The sequence below is a fragment of the Stegastes partitus genome, unplaced genomic scaffold (genome assembly GCF_000690725.1).
Source record: "Stegastes partitus isolate 25-593 unplaced genomic scaffold, Stegastes_partitus-1.0.2 Scaffold351, whole genome shotgun sequence".
In the NCBI taxonomy this organism is placed as follows: domain Eukaryota; kingdom Metazoa; phylum Chordata; class Actinopteri; family Pomacentridae; genus Stegastes; species Stegastes partitus.
In genome coordinates, this window is record NW_007578082.1 from 338,304 (window position 1) to 358,062 (window position 19,759).

The 19,759-nt window shown below is 43.6% G+C and overlaps 1 protein-coding gene across 2 annotated transcripts in view; it reads left to right on the forward strand.

Moving 5' to 3' along the window:
- Positions 1-19,759, forward strand: part of ralgapa2 (Ral GTPase activating protein catalytic subunit alpha 2) — a 102,030-nt gene that overhangs the window by 68,743 nt on the left and 13,528 nt on the right. For both annotated transcript variants that reach the window (XM_008284193.1, XM_008284194.1), the window contains 2 exons: positions 1,593-1,751; positions 4,548-4,675. In XM_008284193.1, coding sequence (XP_008282415.1) covers positions 1,593-1,751; positions 4,548-4,675 — 287 coding nt within the window. The remainder of the gene's footprint in view (positions 1-1,592; positions 1,752-4,547; positions 4,676-19,759) is intronic.

Here is a 19,759-nt window from a genome sequence, read left to right on the forward strand (position 1 = left end):
ATACTGTGGGGGAGAAACGGATGGGGTAGCTCTTGCTGAGCAGATTGCCTGTTTGAAGATGATGGAGGGGGGGGGAAGAAACAGCTAAACCAAAAAGAAAAGAGGGAAAACCATGAATTCCTCAATCCAATTGTGGGTTTTAGGGCAGTGCAGGCTGCAGCAGTAGCAGCTGGCTTCAGTAATGCGGTTATAGAAGCGACCTGCAGGGTTGGGGTCAGGCCATGTAGACTATGTGCATGTGTATGTGTGTGTGAAAAAGAGGCAGATAGACGGGTGCCTTCGCTATCACATTCACCCCCAGGCTGTACGGCTTAACTGGGCTGCTGCAGGTTGTTTTTATAAGAAGCCTCTTGTGTTCTGGGGTGCTCTGGTGTGGTGCTTCTATGTGTGTGACGCCCATTGGCTGGGTGGGAGGTCAAAGAGGGCTAATTGGACAAGAGCCTTTGACTTGAATCACATTTTATTAAAGAAGTCTCAAACATTTGGATGTGATTAACAAGGGGGTAAATAGATCGGTGCAGAAGATGATTGACTAGAGCATAAGCATCCTCATTAAACTTGTCATTCAGCTCATCCAAATGCTAATATCTTAACCCAAATTAACATCCCAGTGTTGATTGTCTACCACAAATGCATATTCAACATTTTCTCTGAAATTGTCCCAGTGACTGACCTGGTTGGTACCTGCTGATCCTTGGACAGACAGACTGAACTGGTGAGCTCCAGTAATCAGCATGCCGTGGATTTGTTTAAGATTACCGTATTACCATAATTAGGGGCTTATAATAGAATGTGCTAATTGCATTTTTGGTGGCGAGGGCATGTTTCTTAATGGCTCATTAGGCCAACAGTACATTGGCAGATGTTTTCTACCGAGTAGAGGCTCACTTTTCAGTGTCCATGATACCCCAGAAAATGGAAGGACTGCTTGATTCAACATCACTGGACTACCAGCTCATAAGTGATCTACACTTGTCAGAGAATATGATGTAGATGTGTTCGTCTTTTTTTTTTTTGCTTTGGAAAGGGAAAAGCTGTTTACCATTTTTTTAAAACTAGCATCAGTCAATTTCCTGTCATTTAAGTGTATCTTCTTGTCCTGCCCAGTTTCATTTGTGTTTGTGAATAGAGTGGAAATGGGAAGCAATTTAATCTCTGATGGGGAAGGTTAATTGGATTTGAATTATTTGGTTTTAAAATGTTCAATTTTGTCCATTTTGTGTTTTCTATTTGAATTTGTAATGAAAAACTATAAAAAGACTCAAAACAAGAGCACACACTCCATTGTTTTCATACAAACTTAGTGATTTAGCTGTAAACAGTCACCTTGCTCTTGCACCTGCTGCATGCTGTGATGAAAGCTCCTTCACTCTTTACGGAACCTCTACCGGCTCGACTCGGCAGTCAGTCTCCTTCTACATACATCAGTTCACTCCGCAGTATTCTGGAGGCCAAGTGGGCCTAAAGCGCTGACTGTATAAACTCAGTGATATGCCTTAACCCACCTAAATTTGTGTTCCAGTCAAAATCGGCAAAACAAGGAAAATTGCATGCCAGGTCCTTGATTAAACTGATTTTCTTTTGCTCATCAGCTGCGTCACCTGGGAAATGACGAGGTGCACATAGTGTGGTCCGAGCACACCAGAGACTACCGACGTGGCATCATCCCAACCGACTTTGGAGACGTGTTAATAATCATCTACCCAATGAAGAACCACATGTACTTCATCCAGATCATGAAGAAACCACAGGTAAACCACTGCAGCTAGTGTTAAGACTATAAACCTTTTTCACAGGAGACCTTTTGACTTGTGCCAGCAGAGAAATTAGAGTTGAATTAATGATGGCTGCACTCCAATACGGGAAGGTCCTGCTTTCATGCATGCCGACTTACTGTCATGGGTTACTTTCAGACATGCACTCCTTTCTATTAATGTAAAACCATCCGGGCGTCTTGGTTTTATGTCTGAACGAGCCCCTGCTTTTCAAGAACAGTTGCAACGGCAATCTTACCAGGTCGGATCTGGTAACATTTCTGTATCACTTTCAGCACATCACAAGTCTGAGCTGCATGCTGTCACATTAAGTGAAAAGGCACACACAAGAGACAGACTTCAAGTTGTGTGAAGCGATTTGGGCTTTTTCCACTTTTCAGCACCAATATTGGTCCAAAAACATCGCAGAGAGTGCAGATAACAGATTGCGTGCTGAAATCACACCTTTCTCATTCACTTTGCTCTACAATTTCACTTCAATCACCAGCTGAAATGTCCATAAAGAATACAACTTCACTACAAACAAGACCAACTTGAAGAGGCCGTATTAACGAGACTCACCAACACTGAATGCAGTTTGGGTTTTGACAAAATGCCAACAGGAGCTTAGTTTAGTTTGTTTCTTCCAGCTGTTGCTAGAAATCGTTCCTCTGAGTTTATTAAATAGCTGCTTCATCAAACAACTGCAGGATCCATATGAGCGTCCCCAAAGAGAGAGAGCTGCCTCACATTTATGTACAGTGGTAACGTCATTATTTACTTATAATTAGAGATTATAAATTGTCACTGACGCAGAGATAAGTGACACTGTGTGTTTTTCCTCACATCAGTCATTGAGCTGTGGCTCTAGTGACTATGTCTGAATAAAGCCACAAGGAGCGTTACCATAAATGTGACCTGTGTGTCTGAATGCCGTCACTTCAGCAAACTGATGAAGCAGCACTGTTGGACATTGTTTAACAATGTTAGAAGGGGGCTTTAATGAAAGTGAGCCATCTTTAACTCCACCTATGATTTCCCCACAGTGGCAAATCAAAATATCTGTAGTGACATATGCATGCATACACCTTGTCTAGTCTCAGCTTAGGAGTTAATGCATTTCTTTTTCCTTGCTTCCTATTCAGACTTTGCTATGAATTTCCTAGTTTTTGTTTTTTTTTCCATGTCGCAGTGTCTGTCTGAAGGCTCTCAGTTTCCCCTGCTCCAGCAGTGCATTATTACCCACACTGTGGGTATGTGCTCTCAGAGATGGTTACTGTCCTTTGTTGGCTAGCTTTCATCTTGGTTACTCCATAGTACTGCACTCCATGTGTGGCCTCCCTGAGGACAGTGAAATTTCTTTGTCCAAGAGGACTGGCTTTAGATGTTCAGATGTATCCACAGTGCTGTCCACATGAACATTATTAAAATAATTCCATAACATAGTTTGTTCTGTGTTGCTCACTGTTAAGGCACTGGTTGTCTTTACCTTTGTCTTTCCAATTTTTTTCAAGGAATGACTGAGAAATAGAGAATATAACGCACAAAGAAATGATAGCTTAAATTTATTAGGCTGATATATCAACAAACTCAGAGGACCTATCACCTTTCTGAGGACACTTCTTACCTTTTTATAGCAATAATTTGTTCACCCACCTCCAATAATATTGTGTTCTGATGATTCTGGACCGACTGACAATTTAGAATGATGCATTTCTGTGGTAGGCTGCATTTGTTTGATAGGCGTTGATTCTGTTTGTGTATTTTCTCTTCATGTATTTATCAGTTATTAACAACTTTACATACAATCGTTTCTGCACGTTTATATGATCATGGTACTATTTTTGTCGTCTCTGTTTGGATGAGAATTAGCACAATCAAAGTAATATGTTTAAACTAATGCTAATAAAAAACATGGCAGTGTGTTTATTCTTTAATTTCAGTATTTTTCTCAAAGAAGTGTAACAGCTTGCCTGATAATTCACAAACACAAGTATTAAATTGTAAACCACAGTGGTTGAAGATGGTTAGTAAGATAAAATTATACAGGCCATGGATAAAGCAGGTGTTAAGTGCTGCTACTGTAGTGCCTCCCACTCTAGGCAAGCTAGTATTTTTTAGTAATTTCCAAAACTACCTCCACCTCAAAGAACCTGTAAAATCATCTACTAACCTTTTTCATGTCCGTTTGGTTAACATCACCACAGTTCTCTAGCATGTGATCAAGTTAATTGGTATGTATCATTTCTTTTTAAAATGTATTATTGTTTAATTTGACTGGTCATTATACTCAGTGAACTGCCAAGTTGAAGACAGCAGGACCTTTTGGAGCGACTTTGACATTCACGTCAACTTCCAGGTCAATGACTATTGAGCTTCAGTGATTAAGGGCCCCCGTCCAATATGCATGAACAGACGCGTGTACCCACACACACTCAGGCTGTTGCTAAAATTCATATTGCCCCTTTGTATTTGTTCAGTAGCTCAATATGAGGGCATTGTTTAGTATTGATTGTCATTTTAATTTCATTTACCTAACATTGATTCACATTAGATATGTGTGGTTGTCATGCAAAGTTAGGTGAAATCCAATTTTAACTTGAACCCTTGCCCTAAACAGATGGAGGAACCGTTCACAAAAAAAATAATAACAAAAAAGATTTAAATGAACACTCTCTTATTTTTAGGCACTTATATCTATAATGATGGCATCCTGGTCAGATTAATCTTGCATCAGTGTGTTTTATTGCCAGATTTTCTAATTATTTCTTTTTTTCCTATTAACTTCCTCAGGTTCCTTTCTTTGGGCCTCTGTTTAATGGCGCCATCGTCACAGGGACACTGCTGCCAAGCTTAGTACGGGCCACCTGTATCAACGCCAGCAGAGCTGTCAAGTCCCGGCTGACTCTCTACCAGAGCTTGTATCCTTTAGCCCTCGAGCCTTCTGCTTCATTTACTCTTCACTGTTCTATACAGGGAAAGCTCATCAGAGGAATGCAACAATTAAAAAAGATCAACCACTCAAACAGCTGAGACCATTAAGGTTATGAGCATACATTTAGCAGTATTTTTGTGATTATTCCATTAGGTGTAAAACATCACTGAGCTTAAATTTTCAGCACCCCGTTCGGGTAAATTCATTGAGACATGTGGCGTGCTTGTCACGTTAGCCAGTGTGCACAGCTGAGTGCTGACACTGATCTTTATGGGCTACCTGATTTACATACAACTATTAGGCCCGGGCTGTTTCACAGCCTGGAGCAACATGGGAGGTTGTGGGGCTGTTTTGGGTAGGAGCGCAGATAATGTGTCATCATCTATCACTGCTGTTTTATGGAGGACAAGGAGAGCCAAAATAAAAGCACTATCAACAAATGCATACAAGTGCATACAGACACAAGCACACACACGCACTTGCTCTCATCCCTCCACCCATCCATCCAACAGTGTGCCGTTAAGAGCCTGACTCCAGCTGTAGTTGTCAGTTGGTTTAAAGAGAGTGTAATTACCAATGGAGATGAATTAGCATGTGAATGCCAGCAGCACAGAGTTGGGGGGTGAGATGGGGGGCAGAGTTGGGATGGCCCCTGGAGGGGGAAACCTGATCTCCCTAACGCCCCGCTCCTCCTCGGACAGCATGTACAGCACCGCCTCACCAGAACCACGCTGCCCCTCTGGCGGTTGCTATAGAAACCTCCCCCAAGGAGGTTTCATTTGGGTGGAAGACCAGAATCTATTGTTTTTAAGACACTGGCATATTTCAAAAACTTGTTGTCTTTAAAGTATTATCCATGTATCATAGTCATTTACAACAAAGGCTTCGGGTCTTTAATTACTCTGCAACACACACCGCATGGGGTGTGTGTAAGTATGTGTCTGTATGCGTTTTCGCAGTGCATCACATCGCCTGGCCCCCCACCCCAATATCAGGCCTTGTCTGTGTGTCCCTGGGGGCATCCTGAGTGACAGATGTCTGTTACCCGACGCCAAGTGAATTAGCCCAGTGTGACTCTCAGTGCCAGAGGGGGGCCAGCCACAGGCCTGCCTGCCTCTGTGAGCCTCAGGGAGTGGGGGAGTCGAGGGGGGGAGTAACAGGCCTATGCTGGGCCACAAAAGCCTCACCTGGCATTCCTTAGCAGAGGAGCAGTCAGCACAAAGGCATGATCTATGAGAGGAGATAAGCGCTGCCTCTGGAGTTCTGGCACTGATAGGTTGCCAGGCCTCACGCACTCCAAGAGAGAAGATGAATGAATGTGCCAGGCAAAGCTCACTGCCAAAATGAATATCTGCATGTCTGTCTGCTGTTTGTCTGTCGAGCTAGAGAGCTTGCGAGGACAGAGGCAATGTATAAACTTAGCAATAAGCGTTTAGAGTTACATGAAAGTGTTAACTCAGGTTTTTATATTTCAAGGGAATTGATCTCGCTGACTGTCCTGAGTGACACAATGTCCAGCGGTGGCATGAACCACAGACAAAACAATATGTTGAGTGCCAGGTGGAGTTCCTCTTTTAGATGCTTTGATCATTGAATTTGCTGTTGTATTACTTCAGCCTTTTGCACTTTTCCCTCTTCAGCCATTTCGATTCTTCCATCTTCTCAGGATATGCAGCGCTTTATCTTTCACAGGTTGGAACAATCACCCAGCCTCTTTTTTTTTCAGGTGTGTTTTTTTGTGCCGAGATGAAAATCCTCATCCTTAGTTTACCCCTTCACAATGCCTTAACAATCCACAGCCTGCTCTCTGCCTGTGAGGCCACTCTCCAAGGTAATTAGTTGAATATTTCTTCAAAGAGAAGCTATATGACCCCTGTGTGTCCAGATAAAAGGCCAGTATGGCTCTGCAGCCCCCTCTCTCGCTCCGTCACAAGGCTCGAGAGGACTCCAGCAGTCTGCTGCAACGCTCGCAGGATCTCTCAAGCTAATAGGATTTGATATTGAAAAATGACCACCAGCAACATTTTCAGAAAATACACACAGATAGGCTGCAAAAGTGTTTTTCAGATGGATACCACCCCTTGCTATCTTCCTCCCATCACATCCTGTGACTCTCCCTCTCTCCTCTTCCTCTGTCTTTGATTTGTAAAATCTGCGCAGTTGCATCTGCCTTCTTGTCTTGTGTACAGCTTTCAATGTCAGTTAGAATTTGTCTCTATTTTCTCTGTCAGGACACAACCCTGGCCACATAGGCATCATATCACAAGCCTCTCGCAGACAACTCATAATGTATCATTTATTATTTATATGCCTGATAGAAAATGCAGCTGGTCTGGCTTTGTGTTCTAAGTGTATTGTCTGCAACTTGTCTGCCCTTCACAGCTGCATAGTGAATACTTATGACCACAAAACGTTCAATCTAAAGCAACTTAGGTTTTTATTAAACCGCGATTGTTTTTATTGATTTACGAGCAACATAGTTGCATAAGTGAATACAATTTTGTGCCTCTGTTTGTGGCGCGTATCACTCTACACACAAAGCGTTTGACGTTGGCTTGAAAGAGATGGCAAGTTTGTTTGTGTCACCTGAACCCACCCTGTACCTGGGTGGCTCTTCTGTCTGGTGCCATTTGCCGTAAGATGAAGATCCTTCATACTGTCACTATAGAATAATGTCTTCATCCAAAAGGTGGGATTCATTTCTCTCTTCAACAAGCACTTGAGTTTGATGTGCCATCCATCACTCTTTGTGATGGGGGTATTGTTAAAGGTAAAAACTGTCTGCGTGCGTGTGTGTGTTGGAGAGATGGCAAGTTACTAATAGGTGAGACAATGCGAAACTGACCTTGATTCAGAGACATAGCCTCCCTACTGGACAGAATCAATAGCTTTTGCACACTGCCCTTAGTCCCCATCCTCTGCTCTGACACACAAGTAAACACACACACACACATACACACACGCACAGATCCATCTCCAGGCAGCGATCAATAACCATAATCTGTTTCTGCCCATCGCCAGTCATGCGAGCCAGGCTTTTAGGTGGCGTGTGTGTGTGTGTGTATGTGTGTGTGTGTGTTTGTGTCTGTGTGCAGTAGCAGAAAGAAGAGAGGGAGGCTTGATCCTTTCAGTGGAACCCAGAAAGCTGCTGAAGTCTGTCATGTTCCCTCACAGGCTCATGTGAGCATATCTGCAGTCCCCCAGCTCCCAGTGGCCAAAGCGAGATGTACATAATTTCAAAGGATGTATACTGAAAACATAATGGATATGATATCCTGTATGCGCCTCTTTGTGTGCTGTTGCTGCATCTCCAGACACCATCATAATTATTACAGTCACTGCATTGACAATGACATATTCTCACACCCCTTCTGAGCAAGTCATTGTCCCACTCTCACCATGTCTTTGTCTGACAGCAGCGTCTTCTTTTGTATACTGTAAGATTCTTCACCTAGCGGAGATGAAAGTGCGCCTGTATGCATGATAGGGTGTCATGAATAGGATCTGCCATGTTAGTGTTGTCTCACATGAATTATTTAGCATCGTTGATAGGTCTAATTTGCCAGCTGTTGTGCCATAACTGTCGGCAGTCTCATAGATAATACTCAGCAGTCTATATCACTATGGAACACAGTGCTTGGCTGGGCACAGTGAGACGCCAAGCTAGTCATTATATGCTGGGTTCATGTAATGGTCTGAGCTGATGTGAGCGTAACTAGCCAACTTCCTGTTCATTGGTAGCAGGGCTGACTGACTTAAAGTAATTTGCAATGTACGGTGAAATTAGTAGAAGGAGTCAGCCACCTTGACTTGTTGCGTGATTTATAAAATTTCTAGAAATGTATTCTATTACTGCATGCAGACCATTTAGTTGGAGGCAGTTGGCAGTTGTTGGGTGAGTAGGTAGTTGGGGGGTGGGTTAGGGGCCAGTTCTGAGTTGAAGTGTCCCTGCTTGGAGTTGGCAGGAGTAGTTTGGGCAGAGGCTGGCATTGGCTTTGATCGGGTAGTTGAGAGTTTACGCAGTATTTGGGGGGCTACAGAGAGAGGAGGGGTCTCTCCCCCACTGAATGTTTTAACCTAATCCCATTATCAGTGTAGCGCACTGCCTCCCATCTCTTTCCCCCCTCCTTGTCCCTGCCCCCTCCCACCCCTCTCTCCAGCTGACCAGCTGTTCCTGCCGGGACTCACGACAATGTCCGATGTGTTCAGATCACTGAGTACCCCCCCTCCAATACACACACACAAATGAACAGAGCGCAGTCCATGCACAAGCAAAGCAATTGCCAAGCCCATTGCTGGAGCCGAGGAAGGCCTAGAGGGAGGAGGGTGTTAGTTAGGCAAGAGGGGGGGTAGCTTTGGGGGTGTGGAGGGGGCAAGCACAGGCCTGTCAAACCAAGAGCCCTGACTCAGGAGGCAACCCAGCTCGGATGGCATATGGCGTCTAGCTTCATACAACATGCAAAAGTATTCTCTCCCTTCGCCCCCTCTCATCTACTCCCCCCCTCTCCCTGTCTCCCTCTCCTGCTGCTAATGCAGAATGACTCATAGCATTACTCATTTTTTTTCCCCCCTCCACCACACCCCCCCCATATTAGTTCCTCCTCCTCTTGCCACCCAGCCTGTAACAAAAGGCGTACACTGCATGGCACCCACACCCTGAAAGCCCTGGGGGCCCAGCCCAGCCCAGCCTGCACTCTGGGGTCTGAGCTTCATGGGGGCCGCCCCTTTTAAACACAGGTAGAGCAGGCATGGAACCAGACGGCCAACAGCAGGGACCCAGAGCCCCGCCTGGGGTAGCGTACACACACTGCTGGTGTCAAACTGTTGTGCCTGTTGGTATATTTCAGTTTTTGTTTGTATATATACTGAGCTGTGTTTATTTGTTGTGCCTCTGGTATTCTAAACCCGCCGTGCTACGCGTGCGCCGATGTGCTTTATCATTCATGTCCGGTATTTGTATTGCTGCAACCTCCCTGACAAGGAAGGATTGTGTTCTGTTTTTTCATTATTATTATTATTATTTTAGTCCAGCTTGTACCATTCATACTTTTTCACATTTTGATTCACATTTAAATGTTTATTATTAACTATGCATTACATAATGTCATGGAGCTATTCAATTCCTAAAATAGCCCTATTTCTATACTGCATATGAAATAGTGAGAAACCGTAGAGTTTTGGGCTGTGGATAGTAAAAAACTACATAGCCTAGTGTAACCCAAAGAATTTCATGCTCTGTGTATTTTTAAACTTGAACCCCCACCCTCATGCCCCGCCTATTCTCTCTCCGTCTGTTATGCATTCATGTCTGACATCTGTCTGTTTGTGAGCTGCAAAGTGAAAGCCAATTTTGTGTGAGATCACCTCCCCTGTCCCAACTAGGCATTGGTTTATCGGGTAGAGATGCATAAACAAGACTATTACGGTTGTGTAAAGGATTTAATGTATTTTTGGCAACTGCCCGGCCTATCAGTTATAGGGAATATCATTGTATGTGTGTGTGTGTGTGTGTGTGTTTGGGTATTTTTGAATTTAGAAGTAGAGTATGGATGATTTTCAGTAAAAATCAAATTGGGTTCAAAGTTTTCTGAGCTTGCTTTCTAAAGGTCAGACAGTATTTAAGTGGAAACAAATCACCAGTGTTTGGAATTTCTAATTTCCCAGGCGGCTTTTCTTTTTTTTTTCTATTATCACACAAAAATGTTTTTTTTGTTAGAATTTTGAAATAATGTGGCTTTGTTTGTTTTTAAAATAAATGTTTTAACTGCCATACTGCTGCTTCTAGAGAAAAGTATTCTGTTTGTTTAATTTTTTAGGCCTAATGGAGCAAATTTCCACTGATTAAACACGCCAAGAGGATAGCATCACAGTTATTGTTATTATGACCTTTCAAATAGGCCACTAATATGTAAGGGAATGGCAGTGACTGTGTTTAGCTGGATATCATCACTGCTCTCCAAAAAATCTACAAATATCTTTACTCAGTATCAACAAAAAAAAAAATGAAATGGCTGCAGTAACTCTTGGACCCACAGCCAAGACACCCTGACCCCGGTGTCAGTGCTTGAACCTCGTGCTGACTGCACTGCCGTTGAGAAGACGTGTTCATTGTGATTGATGTGTGGTGCTGCTGCTTCTAGCTCGGGCGTAAAAACCTGTCTGTCTGCTTTAAGTGATTAGCATCCAGCTAGCCATTCCATCTGTTACCCCTAGCCCTGTTTAATTAATGAACTTTCTTTTTCCACCCCACAGCCAGCCAGTGCAACACTAAAGCAAAAAGCTGTTAGCCCTCTCAGGTTATCCAAATGGATGCGTGTTCTTGCCCCCCCTCTCCAATGGGTGCGTTCTCATTGATTAGTTATGTTTTGTTTTCCCCTCTTTTGTCTCAGGGTTCTTGAAGGGAGGGTTAATGAGCTTTCCTGGCAAGCGGCAGTGCTTGGAATCTGGGGATAAATGGGAATAATTTTGTTGTTTTTTGTTTTGTTTTTTTGTGATGGACTTGGCAGAGATGTGAAGCCTCGTGCCACTGTGTGTGTGTGTTTGTGTGTATGTGAATGACGATGTGTGTTTGTTTGGATGTGTATGAATGGCTTTGAGGCGGGGTATATTGCATTTCATCCCTGCTGGTCCATTATTCCTCTTCAGAAGCAGGGAATCTGGAACACTCTTTAACAGTTGGCTCTGTCACTATTCATCTTCCAGCCATCTCAGCAAAACTCTTGTCCTGTCCTCCTTTTACCACCAAGTAGTCTCTCCTTTTCTTCGTGTCCCTTCTTCCTTCCGTGTCTCTTGCTACAAGGCAGTGGACAGCCTTTTGTCCAGCTAAAGCTGCCCTCTTTTGTTTGTGCGGCCTTTTTTATCCTTGTGCTAATCGCCATGGTCGTGTGCCTGAGTTGGACCCCATATTTCACGCTCAGCTCTCCTTTGTTTGACACACCGCCCCTGATAAGAATCCCAATTCTAGGGCCTCTCTGATATTGAAATCCAACAGCGGCGTAGAAAGAGCCTTCAATCATCCATTATCTGTGCTTCAGTGATTACCATTCAATCTCCCAGGGTCCAGGCTCCTCATCACCGGCCCCAGAGCTGAGGCCGTCCCCTGAAAGAACCCGCATCCCTTAACGCCTGTGTCACATTCAAGCATATCCATAGATATTTCTGACGCCGTCTTGAGACAGCCTCACATTGAATGCTGCTGGGAAATGTCAGTGAAATGTCACTCGTCGTTCTCCGCTGGAATCTCTTGGTCTCTGATGTGGCCCTGGTTTTTGGAGACTCTTGTGAAGACACCTTGTGACATTATTGGGCTTCTTTGTCCCCAAATGGCCATTAAATTTTCAATTCTTCTTTTTTGTTCAGAGACTGTGATTGCTCTTTTTTTTATCCATAAGGCTGCATTGCTTTTAATGTTGCAGACTTAATTGGCTGTTTTAAGAAGGAATTAGTTGATTATTTATAAGTTGCACATTAATGCCTCTTTAAATGGTTCAAAGGCAGTGTCTGCTCCTCTGCTGGCCTGTGGCCATTGTTCTCTTTCAGAGGATGTCCTTGTGCCTCGCAGCATTTGCATTTTTGCACTAAATGGAATTTTCTGCATTGACAGACAGATGAGACAAACAAAGCAAAAACAAAAACAAAACATTTAAGTGTGCATCGCTGTGCATTGTCTGCCTCTTCTTACAGAGAGCAGCCTTTGATGTGTTAATACTGATAGTCTGTGTTTCATTGTCAAGTGGTGGCTGTGGCTGAAAGCGAAGCAGTGAGAAATACTGTTCAAATCTTCCTGTGCCTCTCCACTGCAACAGGCTGTAATAATATTGAGCCTAATGTCAAGCAAAGACAAAGTATTGTTGGTTGCAGAAGCACGCACGGCACCGTCTTACCGCCTTAGCATCAAAACTTACACTTTATTGTCATACACTGTAACTTTAACATTCAGATTCATACAATGCATGATTGTCATGTTGTTTTTGTCATTCCACCTGTGTATTCCTGTTGTTGTGGTTGAAATGTAAGAAAAGGTTTGTACCGCAGACATCCACTTATCCAACGCTCTATGTTTTGATACACAATAGCTCTCGGTACCTTTGTTTAATGTAGCGTACACATCTTCATTAGTTATGTATAGCTTCTAATTACTATTGATGAGTCTCTAGCTGATTTGGGTACAAATCTATAGCTTTTGTTATTCTAATGAGTGTTATTTACCCTCAGATCTCCAAGCCAGGGGGCTTTGGAATGGGGCTTTGTGCAGGCAGATATAGCCGGGGCCGCTCAAGCTACACCCACTTGTTTTTGTATCTGCCGACTTTGACAAAATCCAGTTTCCCTCCCCCCACATCATCACCCGTCTGTGTGGATGTATAGCACTTCCCGCTCCTCCATCTGTTTTTGTCCACCCATGAAAAGGTCCATTATAATCTGCAGGATGCACAGTTGACGTGCTGCGAGCTACGCTTTAGCCAATCAAGGCAGTGCACCGAACTTAGGCCATGAATCCAAGGGGCCCTAACCCCTCCCCCAAGTTCATTTTGATTATGTGGGGTCTCTGTCAGAGATCTTCAGTTGAACAAGTTTTTATATCAACATTGTCTCCATCGTCCCTTTTCCCTATAAAAGCGTCCAATCTGAATGGGGCTCTATGCATGCCCACTGGATGATGGCAGGCTCCTGATTAACCCTGGAGTGACTAGCTAATGTCATTGAAGGAGGGCCACCTGGCTGTGAGACTGTACAGTCAGCTGCCACTGAAGGGCCAGAATAGGAGACGACCAGGTGTTGGGCTCCAGCCCCCCTAATTGTTGCCATGTAATAGCCTGCTTGACTGCACAATATAGCCCAGGGGCGAGGATTAGGAAAAAGCTGTTGCCAACACAGAAGTCTATTTTCTTTTTTACCCAAGGTTTTGTGTGTGTGGGTTTGTCTGTGTGTGCATGCTTATGTGTGTATACATATTTACATCTTTCTTTACTATCCTCCGCATCCATTACAATTATAACGGGTACAAGCCTGGGCCCCATTTGTGGACATGTCCCAGCCTCTTAACCAACTCAGGGCATTAACTACAGGTGTACATCACTATAAACTTAGACGGTGAGATCTTTAAGAGACAAACTGACAAAAAGTCACTGCAAGAAAAAAACTTCACAAAACATATTCATCTTGCAAGAATATTTGCATTACATCCTTGACCCTTCAGCAACATTTTCGCTCATCATTCTTAACACCATTTTGACAAATTAACATGAACAAATTGGCCTGACGATTTGGTATGTACATTTTAGATGAGTTCATATTTCATTGTAATAACAATGGCGTGGATTGAAAAATGTCTAAAATGCAAATACGGGGGCAAATGAAACCACTCTTGCCCCCAAGTAACTAACCCTCTGTGTCTTGTGAATTCGCCACAGATGTGATCATATGTAACCTAGTGCTAATCATTATCATTCCCGCTAAATGCCTGGCATTTTGCATAAGGCCAGGCGGCCTAATTGGTCCAATGAACCTTTCATAGAGGGGGCAATGGGGAAACAAAAGACTTTATATGTAGCATGTCTTGGTGGTGAAGTAGGCAGAGATTCTTGGCGTTAATGCATCACGGTTATTCTGTTGCACATGCCACAAGCATCATTAAAATTGCAGAAGCCTCTGTTCATTTTGTTTTAATATTTCATCAGTGCTTGTCTGAGCAGTGTTATCGTAGGGTTAAAATCAGAGTCATTTGGCATGACCCACAGTTGGCACACTACTCCTGCAATTTAAGTGTCAGGCTGTTTTTGTACATGTGTCAAATAGATTATAGAACATCAAGGTAGTTTGATTGCTGCCACGCTTCGGGGTGGGTACAGGTGGGCAAAAACCTGAGTGTGAGTTCGTAGCCTGATAATAATTATCACGCTTTAAATTTCATCATAAAAGCTGGAAGTAAGAGAAGATGAAATGCCTCATAAGTTGTCAGATTTCAATCACAGTCCAGGTTCAGCATGCCCTTCCCGGTTTCATCTTTGACTTTTTAATAAAAGTTCAAATTGAGATCAGATAGATGCTATTGCTCCCTGTCTCGACTCTAAACAATTCAAATTTCAGGAACTGAAGGAAAAATATGACACACATTCACCCCAGATAACTCATAAGATGCCCACCTTTGTCCTGACCTAATAATGTTTCCAGAGGGCGCAGACATTCATGTCACTCTGGTCATCATCACTGACAAAGGAGACCTTCAGAGAGAACTCTCACCCAGCCCTTCACCGAACTGTATCTGTTAATCTTCATCCCTATCAGCCTTTTGTAGCTCATCTTATTATGACTTTCTGTTAATACACAGTGGAGGCCTGTGTGACTGTCTGGCTATAATGGGTCTGTGTTTGATTAATCATGTCGATCTTTTGTGTTTCACATCTAAGGCTGCTGTGTTAGGACTCATCAATGGAGGCCAGAGTCCTTTGAAAAGGAGATTGGTTACAGACTCAGCTCATCTGAATACACAAGCCCAGTAGGCTTTGATGGCAGTCATGTTGTGTTGAGCAAACCATGCTTCAAAAAATTATGATGTCATCAGGTATCTTGAGTCTCTGGTGTGTGTGAGGATGACTTGTTGCTTCACCATTTATATTCTGTGAACCTCCAACAATCATGTGGTTCTAACATAGTTGAGGGGTCAGCATTGACCTTGGTGTAGGTGCTGCACTTATGATTTGTTGTGAAGAAAAAATCGATTTTTAGTGTCCCCCAGAGGAATGGTGGGCTGCCAGAGACTTGAGAAAATGGGTGACTACTTCCTCCAGTCGTCTCGTAAATAACCCGGTCATGCCAGCTAGCAGACATCAGATTTTGTCTGCAGCTGTGGCAAACCTGTGTGAAATCACTGATGGGCAGTGATGATGTCACAGGTTAGGAGTGATGTCACGGCCATAACTCCCCATCCCGCTGTCTGAATGCCAGATGGACGGTGGAGAGGTGTGGAGGTTGGAGCTTAGAAAGCTCTTGCTGTGGGAAACTTGCCCCTCAGGAGGTGTCATTAACCTGGGCTTACTGTTTGACCCGACTCCTGAGCTACTGTATCCTGGACTCACTAATTAGGCTACTTGTTAAAACTCTCTGAAACCTGCTATTCCTCTGGAGCATGTGATGTTGTGAGAGTCTATGCTCACCCAGAAAATGGACACACAAACACCTCCATTCAACGTAATGCATCTGTGACACATTCAGATGTTTTCTGTTCTGGTGCTACAGACATCTACAAAAAAAAAAAAAAAAGCTGTTTAATGAGACACCAAAGTTTGAGTAGCTGCTATATAAAACAGGAGTGGGGCACACATACACACTATACATACACGCTCTCACTTTATCTATCTCAATCTGTTGTTCCTTCCCACTCTGCCATTATTCCTGCAGCCAGCTTTATTGCCACATTCACTCTCTCTGTCCCTATCTGTCTTCCCTCCTCTGTCTCTCCATCTAAATGTCTTCCTCCCCGTTTTCCCATAATCACCTCACACCTCTGAGGGCCTCTGCTGAGACGAGCTTCACACCTCAACCCTCACTGTGACAACAGGTACCGCTGGCACTCACCGCCCGGCCTCTCTCCAATCAACACCTGCTCGGCTTTATCTCTCTTTCTTTCCTTCCTCTTTTCCATCTCCCCCCCTCCCTCCTTCCCATCTCCACCTTCTTCCTCCATAGTCATATCCCTTGTTTTTGTGGCTCAAACAGTCCTTTTCCTTGTGTATACCAGTCACTATTCCTGTGCAGTTTATTGCCACTTCCTGCCCCTTATCTCCTTTTCTGCATTTAGTAACAGTTCATCCACATGCAGTCTGATTTGTTTCTCCATACCAATACCTCCTGGAGATCCAATCTGCACTCATTACTTCATTTACATCCCCAATCTAAAGACAAGCAGCAATTGTTTGTATGCAAGTCTTTGAAACTGTTTCTCTTTTTGCCACCAATAGTTTTTTTTTTTTTTTTTTAGAGTTCTGACACTTTTTCCTCTTAACTCTCCACCTAAACAAGAGACTAACCCTCCTAATTTATCCTTAGAGTTGGTCAGTATCTGTGTGATATGAAGCAATACTGCTAAGAGTCCCCATTTGATATGCAGAGTCAGGATACTATGCCTTTCAACAAAAAGCCTAATGACCACATCTTCTTTTTTATCCTGTTTGCACTGGCACCCCGGCACAACCAAGCAGCCCCCCCAATCCTTTCCTCTTAACAGACCAATTATGTGACTGCTGGGAGTCAATGGCACTGTGAACTACTCCTGCGCTCCTCTCCTCACCAAGGTCAAGCTGATTGGCCCAGGTTAATGGGCAGATGTGGGGCTAAGAGAGGAGGGGGTCAAGCACCTAGAGGCACTCTCCACCTCATCTCTAAACTGTCCCTCTTCACTACAAGAGCCCCTTTTTCCACCAGCGCTTCTACAAACAGGATTAACCTTGGCTGCTGCCGTGGAGGCCCGAGGACCATAGGAGTGGTTTTGTCCCCGTGCATGGCAAACATTTTTTTAGTTTTTAAAGGGGTGTTTAATTTTTTGTTTAAAGTTATTTTAAAAATGTTTTTTAGGGAGACATCCCAGAATGATGGGATGAGATGGTCAGTTGTGTGCCTTCTCTGTGCGACAATCAACACACAGTGTATACTGATTGTGTCTTGGTTGGGTGAAGCATTATTTTTTTTAGCTTATATAAAGTCCTTCTTAGACTAACATTCCTTCACAGACAGTGTTTCTTAAAGTCGTAGCCTGAGAAGGATAATTTTCAAAAAAGGAATTATGAACTCGCACTTTCTGTTGCCTGCTATTTGAAAGCAATGTAGTGGATTCACAGTTAATCTTGAACCTATACTCCTTGTGGCATCCTTTCTGAATCTGTCTATCTTCTTATGCCTCTGGGCCAGTGACCACCGTGGCTGAAGGCACTACGTTTTCTGTTCATCTGTACGTTAATCCATCTGCCCCGTTCTCGTGAATGCAATAACTCATTAACGCCTTGAGGGGAATTGCTTCATATTTGGCACAAACATTCACTTGGGACTCAACAATGAACTGATTAGAATTTGGTCAAAGGTCAAGAATTAATAAGCACATTATGTCTTAATAGGATAAAATGATGAAGTGATGACATTTTACACCCAAAACATCAAAGATCAACTTCACTGTGACAGCATAACGTTCTGCAAAAACGCTTTTCTGGCCATTATTCGATGTCTGAACTCAGGACTGGATGGGAGATTGTGACCATATTTCACATTTGGTAGGCTTGAGTGCCCACCTTGAACCTGTGGTGATTCAGTGCTGCTGAGCTGAAGATAAGTGTGAGTTATTTGTGTTTTAGAATTTGACGTTTCTTTGCAGCAGCATCTATAATCTACAAGTGAAGGCTGCATGTTTTTCACTAGAAGTAATTAGCTGCAGTCATACATGTTAATATAGTGATAACTTCCATTTTTCCCAAAAAATATGCTTTGATTAAATTCCTTTAAAGTCCTCACTATATATACTGCATTTAGGCAGACATGGATGTCAACTGCGTCTGACAGGAGACATACAACTGCGAGGCCCTAATTATAGTTTTACTGTGAAAAACTAATTAAGCAAAGACATCTCAGCTTTAGGCGGTACACTATCTGAAACTCAACATGATAAAGGCATCTTTGACAAAAGAGGAGGAGGAGGCCACCCTCCCTACACACATCATCTGACTTCTGTGACTGAGAAGTGGATAGAAATGGAGCTTAAGAAGTGAAATGTCAGTATGGGGCGTCTTAAGACCCCTTCTAATGCTCCTTTGCCTAATCTGGACCTTCACCCCCTACCCTGCCTTATCAACAGATTAGCTGTGTGTGGGAGTCTCTATCGCTGTCTGGCTTATTCATGTTGTTCATTTGTGCAATCGCTGCACAAATCTTATTACCTCTTTACACCATCTTTCTTGGTCTTTCATATGAATATCAGTATGGTCTTTGATTTTTCATATGAATAAAGCTCAAAACTGAGTTCCCATCTCTGATTTTGGCAGGGCTACTCAAGGACACGAGGTCTGAAACCATTCTTGTGTCAACCAGTCCCTGCTGCTCCAATCTGTATAGCGTGATGCTGCAACCACTGCAGTTCACTGTTGGGATGGTATTTCCTGAGGCGTTTAGCTTTATCTTGTCTTCACCAGATATAACACTGGTGTTCACTTAGCATTCACACTAAACAGTTTTTTGGTTTTTTTTCATTTGCTCTCAGAATCACAGAACTGACGTTGGCAAACTCCAGTAGTGGGTTCCCAGGGCGTCTCCTGACCGTGACTCTTATTGTCTCATTGCTGGGTTTGGAATTTGCTATCAATGTAAGGTTGAAGCTAATTCTAAAATGCAGAGTTTCAACAGAAAGAAAAAAGCATTTGTGGTTATTTATCCTGAAGGATAAATGCAATGTGTTTGTCATGAAGAAACACTGCATCTAACATGTTCACATCCAGAGCAACCGTGAGTAAAGCAGCGCTTTCTGAAGCCATGACGCATAATCATCCCTGTTGGCTGTGTGTGTTTAAAGGCTCTGTGTGTTTGAAGGATGTTGAGTGTGTGTCAGAGGCCAGTGGTGGTGGGAGGACTTTTGTCAGCAGGGAGGCTGAGAACACAAAGACTCAGGCTGGATGGTCAGGATGCTGCTCTCCAGAGAGCCACCGGTTCAGAGGTCAGCTTAGGCTCTTTTAGGGAAACACGAGTGTGGATGGAGGGTGTCGGGGTGTGTGTTTTGCGCAAACGCCGATGTACGAGCATGTGTATGTGTCCGCGTGTGCTGGGTGGGGTTACGCACAGCTCAAAATGGATCCCAGTGGACTGGCATTTTCAGGACAGGTCCCTGTGGATGGAGAGAGAAAAGGGAGGGAGATGATGATGAGGGTTGGTGGCGGTTGGACCGATGGGGTCCAGCGGGGATGGAGCAGCCTGCTAATGAAGAGCCATCTGAGGCCTCCATTCACCTTGAACATGGGCCACTGCAGCTGCCCTGACCTTGGCTTTGATCCACAAAGATGCTTGACCCCCACCATTCCCCCAGAGCTACCTCCCT